The 24,353-nt window shown below is 44.3% G+C and overlaps 3 protein-coding genes across 5 annotated transcripts; 1 reads left to right on the top strand and 2 right to left on the bottom strand.

Annotated features, from left to right (window-relative positions):
* Positions 1-202: 202 nt before the first annotated feature.
* nudt4a (nudix (nucleoside diphosphate linked moiety X)-type motif 4a) lies at positions 203-10,608 on the bottom strand. Of its 3 annotated transcripts, none has more exons than XM_062461139.1 (5): positions 10,115-10,608; positions 5,962-6,072; positions 4,189-4,251; positions 3,818-3,851; positions 203-1,798 (listed from the first exon to the last, which is right to left on the bottom strand). In XM_062461139.1, the coding sequence occupies exons 1-5, from the start codon at positions 10,211-10,213 to the stop codon at positions 1,587-1,589; spliced, it is 519 nt and encodes a 172-aa protein (XP_062317123.1). In that variant the 5' UTR covers positions 10,214-10,608; the 3' UTR covers positions 203-1,586. The 3 variants fall into 3 exon arrangements, with proteins under 3 accessions (XP_062317123.1, XP_062317122.1, XP_062317125.1); XM_062461138.1 differs by having other exon boundaries at positions 3,818-3,905; positions 4,207-4,251; positions 10,115-10,581; XM_062461141.1 differs by lacking the exon at positions 4,189-4,251 and having other exon boundaries at positions 3,818-3,842; positions 10,115-10,604.
* A 445-nt stretch (positions 10,609-11,053) lies between these two features.
* On the bottom strand, positions 11,054-17,865 carry ube2na (ubiquitin-conjugating enzyme E2Na). The gene is made up of 4 exons (XM_062461137.1): positions 17,725-17,865; positions 13,396-13,642; positions 12,932-13,072; positions 11,054-12,421 (listed from the first exon to the last, which is right to left on the bottom strand). Exons 1-4 carry the CDS (start codon positions 17,752-17,754, stop codon positions 12,375-12,377), a joined length of 465 nt encoding a protein of 154 aa, XP_062317121.1. The 5' UTR covers positions 17,755-17,865; the 3' UTR covers positions 11,054-12,374.
* Positions 17,866-18,046: 181 nt separating this feature from the next.
* On the top strand, positions 18,047-21,417 carry c1qtnf13 (C1q and TNF related 13). The gene is made up of 2 exons (XM_062461136.1): positions 18,047-18,439; positions 19,611-21,417. Exons 1-2 carry the CDS (start codon positions 18,397-18,399, stop codon positions 20,696-20,698), a joined length of 1,131 nt encoding a protein of 376 aa, XP_062317120.1. The 5' UTR covers positions 18,047-18,396; the 3' UTR covers positions 20,699-21,417.
* Positions 21,418-24,353: the final 2,936 nt, after the last annotated feature.

Below are 24,353 nucleotides of genomic sequence, written 5' to 3'. Positions count from 1 at the left end.
ATGATGTTTCACAATAACTGTACAATGCAACCGTATCAATCACCGTAGATTTAAAAACACAGATTGACAAACTACACTCTAAACTCACAATTATCCATCATTACACCATCGGTCAACCAAGTGTACGGATATTGATATGAGGGCAAGAATAGTAACACCATACCATTTAAAAGCATCAAGTTCAAGTAAGTAACATGTACAGTTTATATTGAAATACAGTATCTTTATTTTGATTAAGAGTGAAGCTGTAGAGAACAATATCCCTCCCATTTGTTTTACATCCCACTCTCACTGTGACTGACAGTGTAAATAATAATAGTATAGGCATTCCAGTTAACCAATCTTGACCACAAACAGAAGTTTGTACCAGACACATACTAGGTAGTCATGTCCAACCTCTCTCATATTAGTTTTAGAGTATTATTCTAGATCGTAACATTAAAATAAATAAAGACATTTGAAAAATACTGTACACGTCAATGATTAGCACGCTCTAGTCTCATAGCTCATTATGTTTCTGACTGTAAACTTTACATATTGTTCAAATCACCCTTCTCCCTTGAAATATCAAAAGGAGATTCCAGCCTAGATTTTTTTTTTTATTGAGATTCTATTAAAAACCATCATAAGACCTGAAGATCCTTAGATCTTGTCTGTGTCTGGGCAACGCTTCTATACAGCCCGAAAAAGAAAAAAGTTTTGTGTAAGGCAAAACAAAAGTATTGTTTTGGCATAGTATTCACACCCACATGTGTCAGCACCCTTTCTTACTATAGATGTAAAGGCACTTTTCAGGATCCCCTTCCATCCCAGGGCTCAGAACTACCCTCTTGGACAAATATACAAGCCCATATAACTTATAAAACCATTTCTGATTTACTTGAGAAAAATGCTTGTTAAAATGATCCTCAGGCTTTACATTATGCAAGGACTTTTGATCATGTATGATACGCCTAGCCTGGTTTATTTGATTAATTGTTGATCTCAAACCTGACATTCTCTCAATTAAGTGTTTTCTTGCTGCATCACACACCTGCACGCTTTAGAAGCTCACTTGGCATCTCTTGTTCCTGTTCTACCCAAACCAGTGATCTTACAATAACATGAGATTTCCCTGGGGAAGGTTGATTTGATTCATTTATCACTAGGTGATTTTTAGATAGAGGACATGTTTTGCATTTATACAGTTTCTTAGAATTGTGTGACCAATAGTACCCTCTGCTGGCCTGTAAAAATGTCTTAACCAACAAAAATGTTCAAGCACCAACATTTGTAATAAAAATGCAAGGATAAACGTGAAAGCGGTTTGAGGTCCATAACGCATCTATCCATTGGTTGGTGGTGGCTATATAAAAAAAAAAAAAAAAATCCCCAAAATCACTTCAACACATCTTGGCACACTCCAAACTCATGGTGAACAGGGTTCTTAATACCTCTTTAGAAAGTTCTGTACAACTATTAAGAGTCAACGATGAGAATATTGTAAGGCATGCACATGTCCATGGTTAGGAAGCACTTTCTGGAGTCCACCTTGTCCATCTGGTTCATGGCGTTGGACGCTGGTTCCTGTCATGGTGTGGCTCCTCCTATCTGGTGACCAGGCCAGACCCCTGTGTGGTGGTGACGTAGTGGGGGGAGTTGTCGTCTGCCACGGGGGGGACCAGGGTGTTGCCGTTGGTGGGGCTGCAGGGGGGGTTACAGGTGGAGGTGAGGCGCCGTAGGTACTCTGCGTGGACCGGCTTGTGACCCTGCAACACCCGGATGGCCTCGTCAATCTTGAACCACTTCCGTTTTCGACCTATAAAAGGAGGGAAGAGCAGACAGGATCAGCCCAGAGAATTTGTCCCGCCAAACCCTCCCTGTCCATCAGGTACTACTGGGGTTAAACATTTTTACGTCCAGGTATGCGTATAGGAAGAAAACACTCTGCGTGTGTGTGGTTTTGAACGACCACTGATGAAGTTGAAGACAGTGACTGTTTCCCCATTAAGAGTCTCTTACGCAACGAGATCTGAAATAAACATACAGTAACACCTCTAAACGAGCCCTGCACCCACAGCAGTACCGGGCCGTCATGACAGTCTCACATTCCTCCGCAGCCTCCCACCAACCCTCCCATCGAACGGCATCCATAAAAGAGGACATCTGTCAGTCAGCTTTAATTATACATTTCCTGAAAACCACTTCCTCCCTGACTTCAATAGTGTCATCTTTTATAACAGTATGTTAAGTAAAGGAATTCCCAGAACACCCTTTGACATTAAGAAGAATTCTGTGTCAGGCAGGGTGGTGGGAGGGGTCAGTATGGACACTGACACCAAGAGATCCAACACAAGTGTGAGGTTTGGAGGAGGTGAGAGTTAAACAAGACAACTAGTGTGGAGCCCAGTCTGACACTTACAGGATCAGGGAGAGAGAGAACAGAGAGAGAGACAGAGAGAAAGGACAGAGAGAGAGATGGAGGGGGGGAGAGAGGGAGAGAGGAAGAGTAGAGTGACTGGAAAACAACTGTGGATAGCAAAGTCTAAAAAAAAAGAGAACAGGTGTCTGGTTCATTTCTGAATTTCTGCTTTGCCGGAGCTGTTAATCAATAAAACAAACTTAAAGCCTGGAAGTTATCATATAAAATGAACACCCAAACTCGGCACTCACCACACAACAAAGAATGATGACAACAATTTCTTTACAACTGTTTTGGAATTAAACAAGCAGCCCATACTCATTTGATAGCCGGTCATTAAAGCAGTGCAGTTACTGACGGCTAACAGGTGCCAGACATAGACACAAGCAAAAACAAGTGAAAGCATATCCTCAAAAAAGTCAATATTTTAGGGTCATAGGTCAGATGTCTGGGGCCCTATTGGCATGAATTGCATGTGTGAGGCTATGCAACTATGTCCCAGTTGCCCATTTTCCAAAAGGATAAAAGAAGCCCTCCTGCCAATCACAAGATCGTACTTTCTTGTGTTTTATGTCTCCAGTCAACGTATCCATGTTCAAACGAGGTTTATCACCAGGCCTGTGCTTGTCCATACTGTGGCCCCAATCAAACTTTCAGAAGAAAATGACCAACCCCCATCAGTCATTTCACAGCAGGTGACAGGCATCCTCGGTGCATCCCCAGAGGAGACTTATGACCTCAGCTATGAAGTGTGTCATCCGAGAGGGCCCTATAAAGATGAGGAACATCAAAGCTCTGGAAGCTTCACATGCAAAGAATAGTCTACACTCTGCACCGAGAGAATAGTCTACACTCTGCACCGAGAGAATAGTCTACACTCTGCACCGAGAGAATAGTCCCACTTTACATCAACCCCTTTCACCTCCATAGTTTCATCGACAATGACGAGACGGGATGCGGACATTAGCGGTCTTCTCAGTTTAACCGGCTTAAATAACGACTTGGAGGCCAGAGCCATAGACAACCACCTTGTCTCTGTGACTCAGTGCTAACTAGGATCCATGACCCTGAGAAATAACACTGCAGTGTAAAAACATTCCCCAAACCTCATTTCACACCCCAGGAGCAGTAGAGATCACCTCCCCCCCCCCCCCCCCCCCCCCCCCCCCCCCTCCCCCCCCCCCCCTCCCCCCCCCCCCCCCCCCCCCAGAGGACAGGGTGAAATGCATTACACCAACTCAGCCCGTGTGTCCCGATAAGAGAGCCTCATATTCATTTTTCATTGAAACGTTATTTATTCATGGGGAACGGTGTCTTTTTAAAAAAAAATTAAGGGAGCCCATGCAGACACTACTGCAGCAGATTACGCAACCCGCTCTCCCTAAGCAAGACTTGGATCTCGATGTGGAAGCCTACCGATTTTGAGCGAGTCCTCCCAGTCCTCCAGAGTCTCGGTCACGGTCAGGACATAGACGTACGTCCTGTGCTTCCTGTCCTGGTTGTGCTAGACGGCGAGGGCGACACCAAAACAAAAACACTGATTCCCCTCCCAGCTTGTTTCTGCATGCAGGCATTGTGTGATGTCTACATTGCTCTGTGCTCCGACAACAGGACAGATGTCTATTTAGCGAAAACAGATATGTTTGGTATACGAGAGACATTGCCACCGTCCGCGATCCCACCGCTAGGTAAAGGGTTAATAACCAAGGTTGTAATGACAGCGTTGTGATGATGTGATGGTGGGTGTGACGTGCAGTGTTGCTCCACAGTGTGTGGCGTGATTAGACCGGCACGTATGGATTTACCTCAAACACTCCCAGGAGCCTGCCAAGCTTGCCCTTCACGCCAGCCTGCAGACACACACACAGAGACACACACACAGAGACACACACACAGAGACACAGACACACACACACAGAGACACACACACAGAGACACAGACACACACACACAGAGACACACACACAGAGACACAGACACACACACACAGAGACAATCAGGTTTATGAAATGCAGTGACTGGGCAGTCTCTCAAATAAACCATAGATTAAAGATAGCATTAGAATGTCTCAACAAACAAAAAAACACCTCTGCTGGTGACCCCCCCCTCCCCTCCCCCCTCCCCCCTCCCTCAGTCAGAGACAGCCCCTGAGGCTTGACAGCCACTAACAGACCCTGATGGGAACACCTACTGTGGGATATTTCCATGCTGCTGGAATTTCAATGGAGCACAACACGTGATGTATGGATGGGTACACTGCGTCTCTACTCCTGACACAGGCAGCATCTCGCCTGCCCTGTGCTGACCTATTTGCCTGCTGGGCTTGCAAACCGTCTGCTGAACTGCGTAGCTGCCTGCCTGGCCAACTTGAATGTCTGCCTGGCTGGTTGCCTGCCTGTCTGCCTGGCTAACTTGAATGTCTGCCTGTCTGCCAGCTTTGCTGGCTATTCGACTGTCTGCTCACCCTGTTCTCTAGGTATTGGGATCCACATCAAACCTGAACCTCTGTTTCAGAATCAGTCTCTAAGGTTTAGGTGTTCCCACGGTGGAGAACAGCTGGCAATGGTCTGAGACATAACTCCTGCAGGAGTGTCACAGGAAACATGATGTAGCTTATGCATGAGAAAATTATTAAAAGATTCATGTGACTCCCTGGCTGATTTAGCTAGCCTGGGTACCTGGCAACATGCCAGGACCCCGCCCCCACACGGGTCTTTCAAACCCAGGGGTGGGCCTCCCTCTGGGTTGGCTTCCTGTGAACCCCAGGATCCCCCCAGAGGGGCTTGGGTTACAAAGAGCCCAGAGTCCAGTGACAAACAGAGGTCAGCTGATATTATTAATATTATTCCAAGTATTACTACGGGTACATTGAAGCTCACTGCCACCATGGTGTAGTCAGGGACTTACAGAAAGTTTTATGAAAAGACCAGGACAAGATCTTCCCTCAGAATAGAAAACCTTGACCCTGACTAATGACTTCTCATTTGACTAGTTGCTCTCCAGCTGGTGCCAACAGGGACATAGACTGTACATGCAAACAATCCGTCTGATAGGATCCAAAATGTGTGAACACAAATGGTGCGAATTAAACCGCTCTTGGGTAGTGGAGTGGAAGTCTTGTACCTGACAGAACAATATTAAGAGTGGATCCCATGTGAGTTATGAGCTCCTAACAGATGATGTTGGTGTCCTACTCCGTTAACCCTATTCATGGACACGTCTTTCTCTGTAGGACGATGTCTGTCACCCGACACCTTGTCTAAATGTCACCGCCATACCTTACAGCTGTCAACACTGCTCCCTCAGGCACAGAACCAGGCGGTCCCCTCTGGCCCAAACCCTCTCACTTAAGTCAGTTAACCATTAGCTAGCTAGCTAGCTAATGCTAGCAGCCTGCCAGGCTGCTATTTGGGGACACACCCTGCCAGGCTGCGTCCCCCTCTCAGCCAGAAACCAGGCATGGAACTCCAGGTCTACCATTCAAGTTGGACACGTGACAGTGAAAATGCCATTGCTAGGTGTGTGTGCCAGTGCATGCGATGGGTGTTACCGGTCCCTACCTCTTCGTACACCTCTCTGACAGCAGCGCCGCACGGCTCCTCCTCCGGCTCCATACCCCCTCCCGGTACGATCCACTGGTCTGGGTGGCGACTGCTGCTCACCAGCAGCACCTGGAAGGCGATAGGAGACAGGCGGGTCACGACCCAGCGACAGAGGCAGCACTCGGATGGCTCTGATGCCCAAGGATTACGCTAGCTGAGGCTAACAGACAAGATGAACATTTCAAACCTTGTGCCGTTTTATTAATGGCCTCAGACTTTGAACAGTGAGGTCATACGAGACAAATCGTAGTATTGCATTCTGATGATTGACAGAACCCACAGAACAGTTTAAATTACTTGACACTGCGGTTCTGCAGATCCTTTCTGCCCACTATCATGGAACCAAACACCCCGTGTCAGATTGCTGGGTCCTGTGGAAATGCTTCCATACATGTCAACATTGACTGCCCTGCAGCTGTGAAACACATCAAGTACACCTCCAATTACCTTTACATGAAGTAATTAAGGTTTAGGGAAAACGCCACACAAACGTAGGACATACAGGAGGCTCGGTTGAGTGACCTGCGAAGCCTGATTTAGAATGTACGCAATCAGTTGAACAATCAATCATTTGAAAAACGATTCCAGCCATGGTATATTTGCACTGAATCTCTAAAGGGCGCAACTGCTTGCAGGGCTAGAATACCTCGGGACTGACCATGAAAGCAATCATATTTCCCTGGAGTCACTTGTCATAAATAAAAGGTCTGACAGCTGCTGTTTATCAGAGGTCATGGCACAAATCTCAGATGTCCAGCTGAGCTTAATGACTGATATCTGGATCTACCCATACCCCTAGCCAGCAGGTTATGGGATTATAGTCCTTGGAGACCCTACCCAAATGGCTTTGTAGCCTAATAAATGCAATTATTCATAACCATGTCATCAAATCTGATTGGACAATCAGTCACAACAATGAATATAATTTATATGGTTGCAGGGAGATGTCATCTTACTAGTGCTGCTGTTCGTGACCCCTGATCCAGTGAAGAGTAACGCAATGCCCAATACACTTAATATGTATTAGTCACTGCAGTGAAGGCAAAAGCGTAGCCCAATTAGTGCCAACTACAAATCGAACTCACCTCGACAACTATCAAATAAAGTTACCCTGATAACTGTAAAATACTTTCCTGTAATTGATGTCTGTAATTAACCCATGTCTGGCCAGCACTGCTGCAGAGCTTAGACATCATGGCAACACAGTTATCTGAATATGACTAATGACAACATTTCTCTCTGAATACTAATACCAAGGATAGTCTTTGAGAGAGCAGCTGGGAGTTCAGTAGGTCTGAACAAAGTCACAAAATCAGGTTAACTAGCTCAGGAAAAAAAATGAAAGAATGCAAAGAAAGAAGCTGAAGAATTATTCAAAAGTTCAAAACTGACACTTAAGTTTAGCTTCCATCTTGATGCAATTTTGTCTAACCCAGTTATATTCTATCCATCGTACACATTCCCTGAATTAGTGTGGATTGTCAATTCACTAAAAATAGACCCAGTACCTTCAAAATAATTAACACCTGTTTACAACCTGGGATTATTGAAATAAAATGCTTAATGTGCACCCGGGTGTGACAGCATCATAGAATGGGCAATGAGCCATCTCAGGCCTAACTCAATACACTCCAGCAGGGTTTTGTGGAAACATTGGCACCTCTCTCCCTCACTCTTTCACAAGCACACACACACTACACTTCACACGCGCACAGCCAAACAGGCTTTGTAAAATCACTGGATCAGCAATTGCCTTTCTACATGAAAACCAAAACAGCTTAGTAGAACAGCAGGATGACCCTGTCTGGCTTCAGAACCCCTCGGACTGACAGCCTTATCGTGGCCAAGCTTGGACAGAGACACTGGGACGTGCCATTTTCGACATACATTTCAACTGGACTTTATAAATCATTTGGTAGATATCGTAACATGCATCAGCTGGTTAGTCTCATTGATATCAGTGTAGTATTTTGAACACAGCAGCAGCCAGCGTACTCCATGATGAGGAGAGGACACGCCGAGGGTGCAGTTACTGAGTTGCAGTGCTGCTAACATGCACACACAAGCGGCTCCTGTATGATGTTGGCGGAAAGGAGGCAGAACACGGACTGTTGTTTCTATGTGGGAAACAGGTCGGACTTCCTCATCCTGTCTAGCAGCATTCAAATCAAATCAAATTTATTTGTATAGCCCTTTTTACACGCAAGCATGTCACAGAGGGCTTCACATATGCCCATAGAACTGCCCCTCAACCAACCTAAACCCTCAAGCATTCAGAGGGTATATCCCCCCACCCCACCCCAGTGACCCCACCACCACCACTCCTGAAACTCCTGAAACAAGCAATCAAAGCCAATCCACAAGTGAGGGACTGGAGCAATGTGTGCTGGGGGGGCTCTTTACTACAGTGTCAGTAATCACAGGCTTTACCAAGGCACGTACTCTGTCCCCATCACCCGAAAGGGGAGCAATGCAGAGAGTAAAAACAGAACGAGAGCAGTAACACAAAAAGGGTATCAGGAAAGCAGGGGGAGGTGAGGGAGTTCAGAAAGGGGAGAGGGAGGTAGTTGGTAGAGGAGGGAGAGATGGACTGAGGAAAGAGGAGGTAGTTAGAAGAGGGGGGGGGGGCAGGTGAGAGAGAAGGAGTTGGGAGAGAAGAGAGAGAGTGGATATCTGGGGACAGATCATGTCTCCCTTCAATGCTGCTGATAGTTAATTTGGTGTTGGGCACATAGTGTGACATTCATCTACCTGACCTCTACCCCTCACTCACACTCATAAGGTGTCTTCTCTCCCCACAGTATCCCTGGCCCCCTCTCCCCCCACGGTCACATGTATCCTTTGCCATCTCTCTCTGCCAGTTCATGCACTGCCCTGAAAGATGGTCCACTGGCCACGTAGAAGACTGGCCCTGTTTTACTGTCTCTCTCACACATAGTCACAAACTAACAGAAAAAAAACAATAACACTGTGCGTTTTCCTATAGTGCATTTGTCGGTGCAAATGGGACGTTTTCATAAAGTATGTGCATAACCTTTTCTGGTATTCTGCGGTGCTTGAGCATATTCTTAATTAACATGTGTAAGGGACCCGAAAATGGATTCAACCTATACGGAACAGCTAACGTTTCCGACACCATTGCTTATGTCTGATTTCATACTCTCGTATTTATAGACGGAGGTGTAGGCTACCTTGTATTGGGCCAAACAAGCTAAAACTCAATAACGTGTAATCGTAAATAAAACAACAGAATCATTGCCGTTGAAATGTGGATATAACCAATTGGACCCACAACGGTCATAGCCTGAGTGGTGTCGGTAAAATGGTCTTATCAAATAGTCTTAGTTGTGTCAGTATGATTGTAGTGATAACGTCACAACTAATTGTAGGCAGCCTACCTCTCTAATCTTAAATCACACTGTTCCTGTACACACACACACACACACACACACACACACACACACACACACACACACACACACACTTTCGAAGACACCATTTAAACTAGACTTAAATCCGTGTAGTGTGACTGAATAAAAGCATTGTGTCGTTGTGAAATCAAATGATCGTGTTACCACCAGTAGCCTACTTCCCAAACCGGAAGACATGTCTGAAATAACATATCAAAGTGTCATTGTAACTCAGGCAAGAAATAGCCTGTAGACCAATGTGTCAGTAGGCTATACGAGCACATTCTTATAAGAATTTTTGTTTTGGTCCTAGCTACTCTGGTTTACATGGAATTGGTGGTTACCACTGTTCCAACCTGCGAATTTGTCTTTTACTGCAGTACTCTCTATACATTAGACAGTCGGACACAGTTCTGTTCTGAACTCCCAAAGTTCTCCCATGACATAATATAGCGAATTCAATTAATTTGTCACAGTAGTGTCAAGACAGGTTTTGGAGAAAAAAAATGTGCCCTGAACATGCTAAATAGTTTGACATAGATTAGTAGCCCGCTGGACTAGTAGCCTACACTGAATAACATGTTTTCTAGGTCTGAAGAACATGAAAGCAATAGCTAACCTACGTCTCAAGTGTTAATTTGCGCAGTGAGGAAAACTACACATTATGGTTCGGTGAACCAACCATGTTCGCGCTTGCCTACCTCGTCCTCTTTTTCGTTCTTGAAACATAAACACGCCGCTCGTCTCTTGAACCCCTCGCCGTCATAAGTCCTTGTCTGGTTGGGCTTAAACTTCATCATATAGTCCCAATCTTTGTATTACAAAAAGAAACGTGAAATGTGGTTGCAATCAGGATAGCCTATGGAACAAGACTCCAATGGCTGGCAAAGACCGCGACAGCGAAGCCCCACGATATTCCCAAGCACGTCTTGAGGGTAAGCAATCCACTTTGAACCTTACACATCTACTTACTCAAAAACATAACATGTTCAGTGTCCCTGACTATATCTTCTACCTACCATGGTTGTTACCCTGACTGTCCACATGCATGGCTAAGCGTCAACTGTGGTCAGCTATAGCTTCTCTGAGGACTGCCGCGGACTGCCCATCTACAGTTTACCTATCAGCATCAAGCCAACTACGTTGCAGGCCACGATTAGATGTCTGTTAAAGCGGATGATTACGAGTTTTCCTAATTAAATCTGAATTGAATAAGACTCGTTGAGTAAATCTGCGATTGCACAATCTGGGAGTTCGACAACCGATAACAATAGAAACATTTTTGTTGATTAAATTGCTCTCAATCATGAATTAGTTCAACTGATCGATGAGCTTTTACAAATATAAAGCATTGTGTGTTCTACAAATTGATTTAAAAAAAACGTATTTTAAATACAATGACAAGATTGACGAATGATCGGTGTTGTGTGCACTTGCTAGTATGCTCTTCCCTCTGGTGGTGACTAAGCCTAAGTGCATGTAAACCGACAACTGCAGCAAATCGATCTGCATTACATTTTTTGGAGAATTGAAGATTTAGTGTCAGTGCCTCTCGTGGATCCACATGGCGACTTATCTCTGTCAAGAGATATGGAAAAGTACATACTTTCACATTAAAAATAAAAGACACACAGCTATCCTCTTATTAATCAACATATTTTATTTACAGAAAAACAAAAGTATGCAGGTTGACTGTTGCCATAGCATTCCGAGAGCAGGAAAACAATTATCCTCTCCAGATTAATAGAAAGAATGAATTTACAAAACAGTGAATTCAACACACCTTTTAAACCAAGACCAATCGTGACAGGAGAGCCTTCATTCATCTACTTCGTGCCTGCTACTACAACCCACTTTCACCACCCACCTGAACTTCCGCTCCTCCCAACCCAACCCCCCCCCCCCCCCCCCCCCATATCGCCAAACAACTGACTACTCCAACGCAACCCTTATTTTATGAAGGAAGCACAGCGATGAAGAATGGTGTCTTGCGGCATGAAAAAGGGACCCATTTTATGAAAAGAAAAACAGAGCAAGAGAACCATGTAGCTAGAGGGTAGGCTAATTAGTTGGGCGACTGCAGGAAAGATCCAAAGATAAAAGGAGCAGACTGAATACCAAAACATATACCTAAAAGAGAAGACGGAAGTATGGAGCGCATACCCCACCCACAAGGTCACAAGCCTACATTATTCATGGTCTATGCTGACAGCGTTTGCAATCGGTTAATGTGATAATGGCGGAGGACTATTTTTCATGCGACTTTTTTTTAAATATATATCTTTTTCCAAGTCGTATGATCGTCTCTGTACCCCATGTTCAAGTCAGGTGTATTTTAAAAGAGGAGTCGCTACACTATGTCGGAGACGTTCCTGTTAGGCTCTTCTACACAGCGGTCCGTCGTACATCTCTTGGGGTGGGACTAGTAGGGCTAAGGTTATCTGCTTTTTTAAATTTTTATAGACAAACAGCATCACAAGAAAAAAAAAGTTAAAATAAAAGTAAAAAGCACGTCGTGTTGACAACCCCCCCTCCCCCCCTCCTTTCAGAAAAGAATAAACATGGGACAGACAAATCACACCCATTTTTTTCTTTTCTACCTAAATGCGCTGTTTTAAATCAGAGGCTGCATAGGCTAGACTGAGCCTCCCAAATCAATAGACAAAGAAAGCCAGATGAGATGGCAGCCTCGGCCCATGCATTTGAACAGTAGTGAATTAGGACAAAGACATGGTCAGATTCTTGTTTTGTTTTAAAGTTTTTTCTTCTTCTGTAATGTGCATTTAAATCACCAATTGCCTTTTAAAATATATTCCTTATTTGTTGTTTTATAATAATAATAATAAATGACATTTTTTTCTAAGACTGTGTCCTTTAAATGCAAATGTGCTAGGAGTCTTGGCAGAACGTGAGTTGTTTGCACACTGTACTCCCCCTGGCTCTTCTGACCAGTGCGCCAGTCTACACCTCAATGTTGTTCCCCGCGTACAGCCTGGTCCAGGTCCGTGCTGGAACACAAAGTACACGGGAGGAAGTCAGACAGGTTGCCTCAGCTGGGGATACTCCAGAATATCTATCCTGCTCATTATAATGCATCAGATAGTAAACCACAGACATAAATGGACCTGATGACAGTAACGCTATACCATATTTTTTTTGTTGATGCCTGAATTGTGTTTCTTACTCAATGCAATGCCTAAGCACTAGTCCGTAGTTTGGCAGCAGCTATTTTTTATGTGTCGATAAAACTGATTAAAACGTTGAGGGGTTTGGTTCAGCACAACATCCTTCTGATCAATCTGACCAGACCGAGGTTTCAAAAAACAGACTCGGTAGCCTGTCAGCATTCTTTCATTGTGGCGCTACACTACAATGATGAGCATTTAGTCCACACAGCCATTTTCAAACGGCTGGCTCCATGAGAAAAGGACATAGTGGGGACGCACTGTAAAGGGAACAGCATGTGGAGTAGGGCTGCGTGGAGAGGTCAGACCAGGTCAACAGAAGGACAGACTCACCTGTCTCTATGGCTTGAGCTTCATTGGACTTCCACTGCTCTGCAACATCATTGGCTAGAGGATCATCAGGGTTGGGAGCACTTAGTAACGCCTGGATTGATAGCAGCACTGTGCGGATCTGCAGGGCTGGGGACCACTTATCTAAGAACAAGAGATCAGATCCGTGTTCACGGGTGGAGGGTGAGGTGAAGGAACGATGCTGACACTCCCGTCACACACAACAAACACATCAGTGAAGAAACGATAAGGTTTAGGTCCATAAGATGAAACAAACACCATGACATTGCTAACCAACTCCTCGTGTTCAGTTGAGCATAACCGCAGCGAGACAAGCAAGACGTGAAGTCTGTGTTTAATCATTTGTTAAAAAAACTGGAGAACAACACTGTGTTCATCCAATACCTTTAACACACATTCACATATCAAATATCGGGGCCTAATGTCCACATCCCCAAATGTCATACCTTTCAAGATGTCTAGGCATATTCTTCCAAGCTTGTCTACGTTGGGGTGATATATTTTGGTCATGAAGCGTACTTTCGGAGCTGCCATGGGGTACTCTTCAGGGAGAAAGAGTTCAAGTTTAAAGGTGCCCCCCTCGAAGGGAGAGTCTTGGGGCCCAGCAATGACTACGTGGAAGTAGCGGGCGTTCCCTTCATCGGGCTCCGCCTTAATCCCTGGGACAGGCTCCGCCAACAGACGCTGGGTCTCCTGAAACACACACACACACGGTAAATAATGACTGTCTACACGCAGCATGTCACAGTGAGAATGTGGGGAGCAATGAGCGGCGTATGGAACTAACATGAATCAGCCCTCATGAGAAACTGTGAAATACTCCCTAAAAAGGATTGGAAACGTTGATATAAACTACGAAACGCATGGCAAAAAACAATCATTCAACAAGACTGCTTTTTTTTTTTTTTTTTTATGCCACTCTAATCATGCCTTTGCAGGAAGGAAAACGTCCCACCCCCCACTTTGAGATGTCCTCGAATGTAAGGGCCTTATTCCCCGCCCGCCTCCCGGTTTTCTGTAAAAGAATGTTGCTGTGACAACCCGGTCGCTGTCACAGCCATAGGTTGATCTTCCTGGCAGACCGGTTACAAAAAGGCAGCCAGTAAGTCACTAGGTGCGTTCGACATGGACTGCGGCTGCATGAAACGACCGGCGAGAGTAGCCGCTTGCAGTCGGGGAGGAGTTGAAAACGGCTCTGTGAAGTCGGACATTCCAGCTTCTCGTGGTTTGCTGCGTTGACGTCAGTCATGGCCGATCAAGCGCTGTTTTCTTACTTTACTTTATTTATAATTAAACGTAGTCTTTCCGTTAGTGAAGATGCGGACTAAAACCCTTTCTTCAACACATTTTTTATTCAATTAAACTGTTTGGTCTGGATTTGAGCGTTGGCGAAACTTAGGTGTCAGAATAATTACAAAACACGCGTCAAAGTTGTCGTGTATGAGTCTGGCCAATCATGAAATAGCTGTGTCGTCATTTGAACCAATGCGCTCGGCTACACAGCCGGCAGTTCTCGAATCGATCTCACGGTACTTTGATGACAGTGACCTAGCCTCGGCGCCGTCTCAAGTCGGACAAGAAGTCTAACCAGAATTCACTGTTTCACATCAGCCGCCTGCAGCGCTGCATGAAGTCAGTCCATGTCGAACGCACCTACTACTACAAATATATACTCCCATCATTGTTGGGATTGGTGAGATTCTGCCTAGCAACACCGACGATGCAGGGTGAAGGGACGAGTGTGATGAAGAAAACCAGATCCAGCTAGCCCACAGCCTTTCTCCTCACAGCACCCCTGGTCTCAGGACTCGCTAACAAAGTTGTTAATCACTCCCCACTTTACACGCACACACAAAAGAGAAAGTGGTTGCCAAGAGGTGCATTGTGGTGTGCTTGGCTTTGCTCCTGACTCACGGAGGGAGGGAAGGCTCTGGCCACATCACAGGGGAGGGAAGCTGAATAGCAGGAAGTCCTCTGCAGTGTTAACCCTCGTGCTGCCTTCGGGTCACATGACCCAAAGGTTCATAACGAACCATCGTTGCGTTTACCCAATTTTACCCAATACAAAAACAAATTAAAATAATTTTCTTTTAACCATCGCAATGTGGGGGGTCTGAGACAGCCTAGCTGTTAAAAGAAAATGCTTCACTTTGTCTTTGTATGCGGTAAATTTGTCGCAATACGACGGTGGGTCACAATGACTGATGGGTCAGAATGACCCGAAGATAACACAAGGGTTAAGGGCTTGTAGAGGTGACCCCGCCACCGGAGATACACTACTCCCATTCCCACCCACCCCACTGCAGCAGCAAGGCCCACCGTGAGCTAGCTGAGGCAGTCGAACAACCGATGGACCTCGTAGAAACACACACCCTTCTGCGGTGACCGGCAGGCATCTGATATGGCCTCTGGTATGCATGAGCCAGACTGGGTGACACCTGGGAGAGGTGCACTGGAACACTGCAGACTGGGACTGTGCTAGAAGGCTGGAGGCTGATTGGGTTTCACAAGAAGGAGAGGTTGTCTGTCAGCCTGATGCTGGTTTTACAAACCTACCTTGGCATGGGCTTTACCTTGACCATATTCTGCAACTTTCACCATGCTTCAGCGAACACAATTATGTCGATGTTATACTTTACATGTTATTGACGTTGCTGTTCTAGTGTTCAATCACTTCTAGTCATTGATTCTACGGGACTTATTATATAGATTTTTTGTGCATCACTGAATAAACGCGCTTGCTAAATAAATACATGTTTTCTAGTCACTGTCCTGCATCAGCACACTCACTGAGCTAGATCTGCACAAGTACAAATAGTGAGAGAGGGACATTAGCGGCAGTGGCAAAGTAAAAGTACCCCGCCCCCCCCCCCCCCCAACAGTCCTACAGTCACTGATTTCCCCTCTAATGCATAGAGGGAGATTCCTGAAATGTTTCAGATAAACCGACAAAAACACGCAGTGAAAACACAGACAACAGAGGGGCTCCCAGGACCCGGTCACAAGCCAGGGGGCCACAGGCCCGCTGGGAACAGTCCCCAGCCCACCCACCATCTCTACTAGGACTTGCTTTCTATCACTTACCACATCTCGCTCCTCTCAGACCTCTAACACGGCTGCTGTTTCAGGGTGGTAGTCATGCTACTCGTCAGTCCTCATGATCTTTCCCCTCACTGGTACTTTATCCCAGGACCTCTGACTTGCAAGCGCGAGTCCTTAACATCTACGCCAGCAAAAATCTAGTTCTTCGTTGGCGCAGTTGGCCTGTTTACATACTTGAAGGTCGAGTTAACCGATCCACATCGGCTACATTGCCATCACATTTTATGATGTGGATGGTTTGCTAATCAATTTACCATGTATAGTAGTAGCAAACCTCACTGGTGGAATAGTGCTATATTGGACCACTTGGTCAACCCTCCCTTCTCTGGCCTCTCTCTGTTCCTGTAATGCCATCTCTCAACACAACCACTAGCCTAGTACCTGCGCAAAAACATCATGCAGACAGACCATTAGACACATCTTGGGGAAACTCCTAACTTTGATAAATATAGTCAGTGTCCTACGAACTCAAAAGTTATTATTTTTTGTATCAAAATACAATGGCTATTTCCACCATAAAGTGGCACCACGGTCTTCCAAGTAGCGAGGGGTGGCAACTACCGAGAGTGGGTAGTGAATAACATGCGCACTGGCTATTCTACTTAACTGTGACTAATATGTCTGCACTCAGTGTTAGAGTGCTTCTAACTGCAGGCTCATGTTATAAAACCATGTTGCTAGCTTGTTGTATACTCATTAGTTAGCATGGTCAGCATGATGACATGAAAGGTGTCAACCAACACAGTGCGCTAGGCAATGACACCTGTCATCATGGGGCTGTCTGGCTAGCTAGCAAGCTACATGACCAACAGCAATGGCAATTTGTTCCCAAGCAAAACAACTAGCTAAATTAATACCACACCGTAAATTAAAACAGGTATTGGGCTGGGACCTAGGTAGAAAATCACATAAAATGGTATAGAGCTATACAGAGAATCAGAGTTTTCAAGTTATAATTATTAGCTTTAGCAGCTAGCGCACCGACTTACAAGGCCACAACAACAAAGATCTGCAACAAAGGCACATTTTGTCAAATGAATAGCTCCCTAATACGAAAAAAGAATATAGTTACATGAACACGTAGTTTAGCATGTTAAAGAATAGTTTATTTTAAGTTGTATGAATACATATTTATTTGGATAGACTTGTAGCTAGCTATCAAAAACAAGATTGGGTGGGAGTAGCTGACTGTATTTCAAAGAACCTAACTAGTAGCTAACGAAAGGAACAGTGCAGTGGCTAGCTAGCATGTCTGAGTGTGGTGGTGGCTAGCGGCAAGCTAGCATGCCAATTTAATGAAAGCTAGCTAGCTAGCCTATTAGCTTTCTTTTGCCTTCACTACCCAAAACAGTTAAAAATAGAGGCGTATGAAATGTGTTAGCAAATAAGCATCCAGACACGAGCAATATTTCTCCGCCATCTTTATCAACCGTTGGTATATTTTTAACACACCCTTTTTCGGTTTAACACTAAACGGAAGTAACTTTACTGCAAGCGCAATGGCTGACTAGCAATGACCAGCTAGCATTCTAGCTAGCATTCTAGTAGAAAATTTAAAATCAAATGTGGTAACAGAGCGGGCAATCATATAATTTTAAATTCACGGTTAATCTTCTATGTGCTTCACACTGCAGAGAGATTCAGTATTATTTCTTGCTAAACACATTAAATACCTTAATGATCCTGCGGGGCAGTCCTGCCATCTTGTCTTTAAAGCGAGGTTCAGCTGTGTGACTATCCGTTCTTCCTCCTCTTTCGTTCGCATTGACAGCGAAGGCGTGCACGTCCTTCGGCCCTTTGCGTCATGAGACCATGACATGTTGTGGAAATTTAATTTATTAAAAACCAGATTTGCCAGCCTGAGATACCACTCATCCCAAACACAATCAATACCTTGCAGGGGGTACTCTTAGATATAATATAATTTGATTATTTTCAGTACATTTTAGTGAATACTTAAAAGGACTGTCACTGATCATGGGAGATAAAAAGTATATTTGAGATCATTTCATGGACTTTCTGAATGTGTTTGTTTCAGGTGCAGCACCGCAGCTAGCTTCACATCTCCCTGGGTCAATAAAACACTGAATCACCTGCTCTCCTCTCCCTGAAACACAACACAGTACATGCAAAATAAAGCCCAAGTGGATCAATACACCCCTGGAAGTCCCTCGTGTCCAAACTTGCAGTGAGTCTGTCACTGGTTTAATAGCACCCAGGACGAGGATGTGTTTGGAGCTCCTCCTCTCGCAGATGGGCTTCAGCATTGCCCCTATAGGGCTGAAGTCAGGGGATTGCCAGCACAGTAGCAGGACAGAGAGCAGCGACAGAGAGCAGGAGACTAGATGACAACAGGCATGCACTCTCTGCACCATCAAACAAGAACAGGTATTGTAGGCTGCTTACGCTAATCAGAGAGTCTCCACTATAAATAGGAAAAGCAAGTCAGAAATCTTATTTTGATACAGAACAGGAATATGTTTTGCTGTTGGATAAAACAAATCGAATGTTTGTGAGTCCCTTTTGTCTGAGAACTCTTTGTATTGTGCCTACAATTATATATGTTAAGTGTGGCACAAGTGATGTTGTTAGCAGTTCTATAAGACTACTTTTAAAATGTTGTGACATTAAGTAGGTGTCAGTGTATATCAGTAGTGCAGTTAAATGGTAGATGTATGGTTAAGAAAGTGTCAGCCTGTAACTAGACATACATCTCCCCAGAACAGGATTTATATTATTTATAGTTCTATTCATTAAAGTTATCAGTTAATTTATCCTAGTAAAATCCTCCAAACCTTGAGTAGTACAGACAGAAAACCTAAATTGACCTGAGTTAAAATTCAACATAAGGGAATACTGTGCTTGAGCGCAAGAAGCAAATTTGCAATGCAATATATTCAATGGAGAGACAAAGAGAAAGAGAAGTACACACACAAACAGACAAACGTTGATACTGAATGTGCCTTTATATGAGTTCTTGTAGTTATTTTCCTGTACAAAATCCTAGTCTTCCAATTAACCCGCTAATCTCTGTTATTGGGGTCTAAGCTAAAACAAGATAGCTGCTAACCCATATTGGCCTTGATGCCCTGCCTCACCTCGCCCCCCTGCAAAATCTTCTATTGTTTGGACACATAGGAGCAGACGAACCAGTGCCTAATCTAGTCCCTTCTCTCAGTGCACAGAGATAACAGACAATACCAGCTGAATTAGAGGGTCTAGGGCATCCGAGAGCTGTTTGATTTGAGAGACAGGATCTGTCCTGACAGGGCTCAACCACACTTCCTAGCCCTCTCACGTAGTATTTCAGCCGGCCCATCACACATTATGTGGTATGTAGTCACCTTAACCCAAAACTCACTGGACAACAAAACATGGCTATTTTTTTTTTTTTCAGGTTTTACAAAAATCTGAACTGAAATTCTTTCAGCATTTGTATATATATTTTATGTGGTGTCTTGTAGAGTGAAAGGACTTGTTGGCTTGTTACAAAGATTCCTAAACTATAAGCTACGGGTCGAGCCGTCAGCTTTACTAATATGTGGTCTATCTTCCCCAGGTAATGAGGGCCCAGGGAATCATCCTTGGCGTCTTGCCTGTCTGTTAGGCATGCTGTCCTGTCTGGGCTCAGTCTCCCCCATTCATGTGGCTCCTGTGATGACAGGCCTCCGCTCCGCGTTCTCGGCCACGCGGACGAACAGTGTCCCGGGCGGTGGCCAAAAGGCAGTGACCTTCAACAGGCTCCTGGTCAACATGGGGGACGACTTCAACGCTGACACGGGCCACTTCCGCTGCCGCATTCCCGGCGCCTACTACTTTTCCTACACTGTGGGGAAGTTCCCAAAGAAAATGCTGTCCGTCATTCTGGTGAAGAACGGCCAAGAGGTTCAGGCCATTGCCTATGACGACCACCGCCAAAAGGGAAGGAAAGTCCAGAGTCAGAGTGTGATGATCAGCCTGAGGGCTATGGACACTGTGTGGTTAATGCTTCAGGGGAGCCCCCAGTATGCCCTCTACAGCAATGCTGGGCCCTACATCACCTTCACTGGATACCTGGTGTACCCCGACACCTCCACTGCCAGCTACGTCAACAACCACCTGGCCCCCCCGGGGCTGCCCCACCCTGACTGCCCCCCTCCTGGGGAGCAGCGCTACAGCTGGGCTGGAGGGGATGTCCCAAAGGAGCCTCGCTCGGCTTTCTCGGTGGCCCGGACGTCCCCGCTACTGGGGGAGAGCAGTGGTCCACAGCAGAAGAAGGAGCCTCTGACCTTTGACGTGGAGTACGTAAACATCGGGGGCCACTTCAACAAGACTACAGGGCGTTTCAACTGCCAGTTCCCCGGGGCCTACTACTTTGCCTTCACGGTGGGCAAGCACCCTCACAGGGCCGTGTCGGTGAAGCTGATGAAGGGCTATGGGGAGGTCCAGGCCATGGTGTTCAACGAGGACATGTCGAGGAGGAGGGAGATGCAGAGCCAGAGTCTGCTGCTGTCCCTGCGTCAGGGTGACAGTGTGTGGCTCTACAGCCAGCAGGATGACCGCTATGCCGTCTACAGCAACCAGGGACGCTACATCACCTTCTCTGGCTTCCTGGTCTACCCAGAAGCAAATCCCTCTGTGCCCAGTCCGGACAGAACGAACTTCTGAGGATCCGAACAACTATAGCACACAGGCTGGCCTCTTCAATAAATGGTGCTATGATCCAAAAACCAAAAAGTTAACTATGTAAGCCATACATCTCATTTACACATCGCTATTGTCAAAACATATCCTGTATGCTGCATGCACAGAATGAATACCTGTAAGTGTTATATTACTCCACAAGATGGAGCTGTGCCTTTGTTTGTCGTTACATACACAGTATAATCCCCCCCCCCCCCCCAAAAGGAAATGTGTCGAAGCTCCATTTACTATGAGACATTTTTCTGTAGTAGTGCTTTAACCAAGTCTGTATTGTTGGAGGTGTTAACCAAATATTTTTCAGGATTGGTGTTGGTTCACTGAATGTTATGGATGTTAAGTAGTTTTGTTTTATAACCTATTTTATATGTTTATAGACAAATTTTGAGCCACACTGTTCATGATGATGATGATCATTTATTGAGTACTGGCAATAAACATTGTCATTTGTAGTTTATCTCACAAGACCATATAATTTCTCTCCTTGTGAAAAGAATGATAATATGTCATAGAACAGGCACAGGATTATTACCATAGACTAGAGACTGTTGTATATACTGTATATGATTTGAATAAATAAAAAAAAAGTATTATATAAAGATGACTAAGAATATAATTTTAGATGGCACAGTGTGTTTAACTGTTTGATGAATAAAAAGAAGAATTAAAAGAATAAAAAGATAAATAATAAGAAACTTTACACTCTTGTCAGACAGTCTTTATTTACAATGAAAGGAACACACAATTTTAAAGTCAAACATAGCATAGCATCATCAGTGACATTCTTGTGACCTTGCAAGAATTATCTATGCAGTAGCATCAAACTGAAAACTGAAATAAATATATATATATATATAATATACAGCATCAAAAAACAGGGCTTACGGGGAAAGGACTGAGTGTGTAGCCCTGAGGCGCCCCTGTACTCACGGTCAGTGTAGAGGAGGTTCAACACTTCAAAGTAAAACACATCACGCATCTGTGGGTCAGGTGGCTGAGCAGTTAGGGAATCGGGATAGTAATCTGAAGGTTGTCAGTTCGATTCCCGGCCGTGCCAAATGACGTTGTGTCCTTGGGCAAGGCACTTCACCCTACTTGCCTTGGGGGGAATGTCCCTGTACTTACTGTAAGTCGCTCTGGATAAGAGCGTCTGCTAAATGACTAAATGTAATGTAAATCTGTCTAGTCTGTATTTTTTCACCGCTACTTTGCATCAAGATTTAGGGAATTACGGGGTTCCATGTGGATCACGGATCTACGGTCCGTTAGACCACTAGACTACCCGCAAAGTGCCGAATACATCAGCTATCAGTGATAGAAGCAATGACAATTGACGATGGGAAAATCACCTCCTATTGCCCAACCCTAGGCTGTGTACATTTTAAATAATACAAAAATATGACAATTCATGAGAAAATTCCGGCATAAAACATAAACAAAACTATTAAGTATATAGCATATATAAGCTTTGATTTTTTTTTTTATTGCATCCCAAGCAGGAGGGCTAACCCCTGAAGGAACATGAGACCTGTGTGACCCAGGTTCATCTGCTCCACATTTGGGGATCCATTCCTGTGCAGCTTGGGGATTTTGATGAAGATCTTTGACTTGATGAGCAGATGACAGAATGTTGCCTCCAGCCAAGGCTTTGCAGGTATAGGAGAGGAATGTCACCTGTATCTCCTAAAACTGTTAATTTCCAATACACGTAATGGCACCAAAGAGGGCAATTTCTTTCAATTGACGGATGGTTTAATTATATGGTACATCCATCCAACCACAAGGTGGCACTCATTGCCTCGTGTAGTCCTGAGTATCCAGTTTGTCATCATACCACTCCCCCATCAGAGGCATGGTATCACTTTCCTTTGGCTCCCGTTTGACCTTCGACCTCCAGCAGAAACAAGTGCTGCACCTGCCATCCACACACCAGTGCCGTGGAACAGCCAAGAGACCAACCGAGACCAACTCTTGTGACAAATGTTCTTCTTGTCTTTGAAGTGTCCCATGAGCAGGTAGAGGGGGCGACCTCTATATGACATTGTAGGGCGTACAATCTTCTGGGAAGGGAGGGAGGGGGGCATCTTACGGAAGAGACAGGGCTCCTCCTCACTGAAGGTACTTAAAAACAAATCAAGCTTTTATTGGTTCTCCCACCATTTCAGAGAGGGATTCTACTGGTGACCATCTGAGAGGCCACCTGGTGAGTGGGTGAGAGGATGCTGGCACCGTTGAGGATCAGGACATTGGTCATGATGTCCAATAAGGGCATGGAGACAATGGTAAGGAGGGTTCTAACTAGAACACCACCTGGGTGTGGGTGGCCTTCCAGGATATGATGACGGTGGTGAGATAAAAGTGAGTTATGATGAATATAATCACTTTCAGTATCCAACTTGATAGATTTTGTTATTTACAAAAGAGTAAACACTGACTGGGTCTAACAAGTTTAATAGGAAATTAATCTTGGTTATCAGTGGGGGTATCAGTGATCATTGTTGTGTTCAGAACCATTCAAGACACATTACAAGTCATAATTAAGTCTATTTATTATTATCTTATTTAGTTTACTCTAGATCTGTTTTTGTTTTTGTACACCTTACATCCACCATTCACACAACATATCACATTATATTCAATGAAAATCAACTTTGTAAATAAAACAACCCTACTGGTCTTTTGTCATGTGCTTGTTTGCCTGCTTTCCTAGCCAGGTCCACCCTGATAGAAATAGAGTATATCTTAATGGTTAAAGTTACAGTCAAACATTTACAAAATTAGAAAATAATAATAACTATGAAAACTCAAGAACACCAGTACATTAAGATTCAGATTATACAGAATACTAATGAGTGGCATAGATATCTACAAGATAAAGGTTAAATCTACTTTGATCTACAATCATGTTTTACAATTTTTACAAATGAAGGCATACTGTAATAACAAATTCATAAACCTACATGTTCTTGAATACTTAATTCAGGGCATAGTTTCTGGGTGGAGTATGCACCAGGAACAGATATATATCCTGTCAGGTTTTTGCTATAAAACTGTCAGTGGCAGTAAATCAAATATATTTTACACACAACAAACAACAAAAACACATTTTTATTTGCTGTTAATGTTTTAGTTTTATGTATGTATTTTGTATTTTTATTCAAATGATACCCTAAACAACAAACAGCTTGGGGGGGGGGGGGTTGGGTGAAACCAAGAAAATAACAGTTCTTGATCCTTTTTTTTGTTTAGTAAATGTTACACTGGATCAACAATGAACAAGGAACATTTCTTTATCAAAAAAAGGACAGTGGCAACAGAGCCAAAATTATTTTCTTTTTCTTTTTTTGATAAAACCCTTTGATAAATGTCCAGTATTACTCAGGTAATTTCAAACTCCAAAGCAGCTCCAAAGCAGCAATTCAGACAAGTAGCAACATGAAAACACAGGTAAAACATGATGAGAGTCAACAGTGACTAGGCCTAACAAGTTTGATAGGTGATTACATGTAGGTTTATATACTAAGGGGATCAGTCATTCTTACATTAATTGAGTCAATACAGGCAATTTTTAAATACTGTCACATTTGATTTTACCTCTGTACCTCTGTATATGTACATATCA

This window comes from Osmerus eperlanus, chromosome 5 (genome assembly GCF_963692335.1).
Source record: "Osmerus eperlanus chromosome 5, fOsmEpe2.1, whole genome shotgun sequence".
NCBI classification, from domain to species: Eukaryota; Metazoa; Chordata; class Actinopteri; order Osmeriformes; family Osmeridae; genus Osmerus; species Osmerus eperlanus.
The sequence above is the reverse complement of the archived record's forward strand: the minus strand, read 5'-3'. Positions and strand labels throughout refer to the sequence as shown.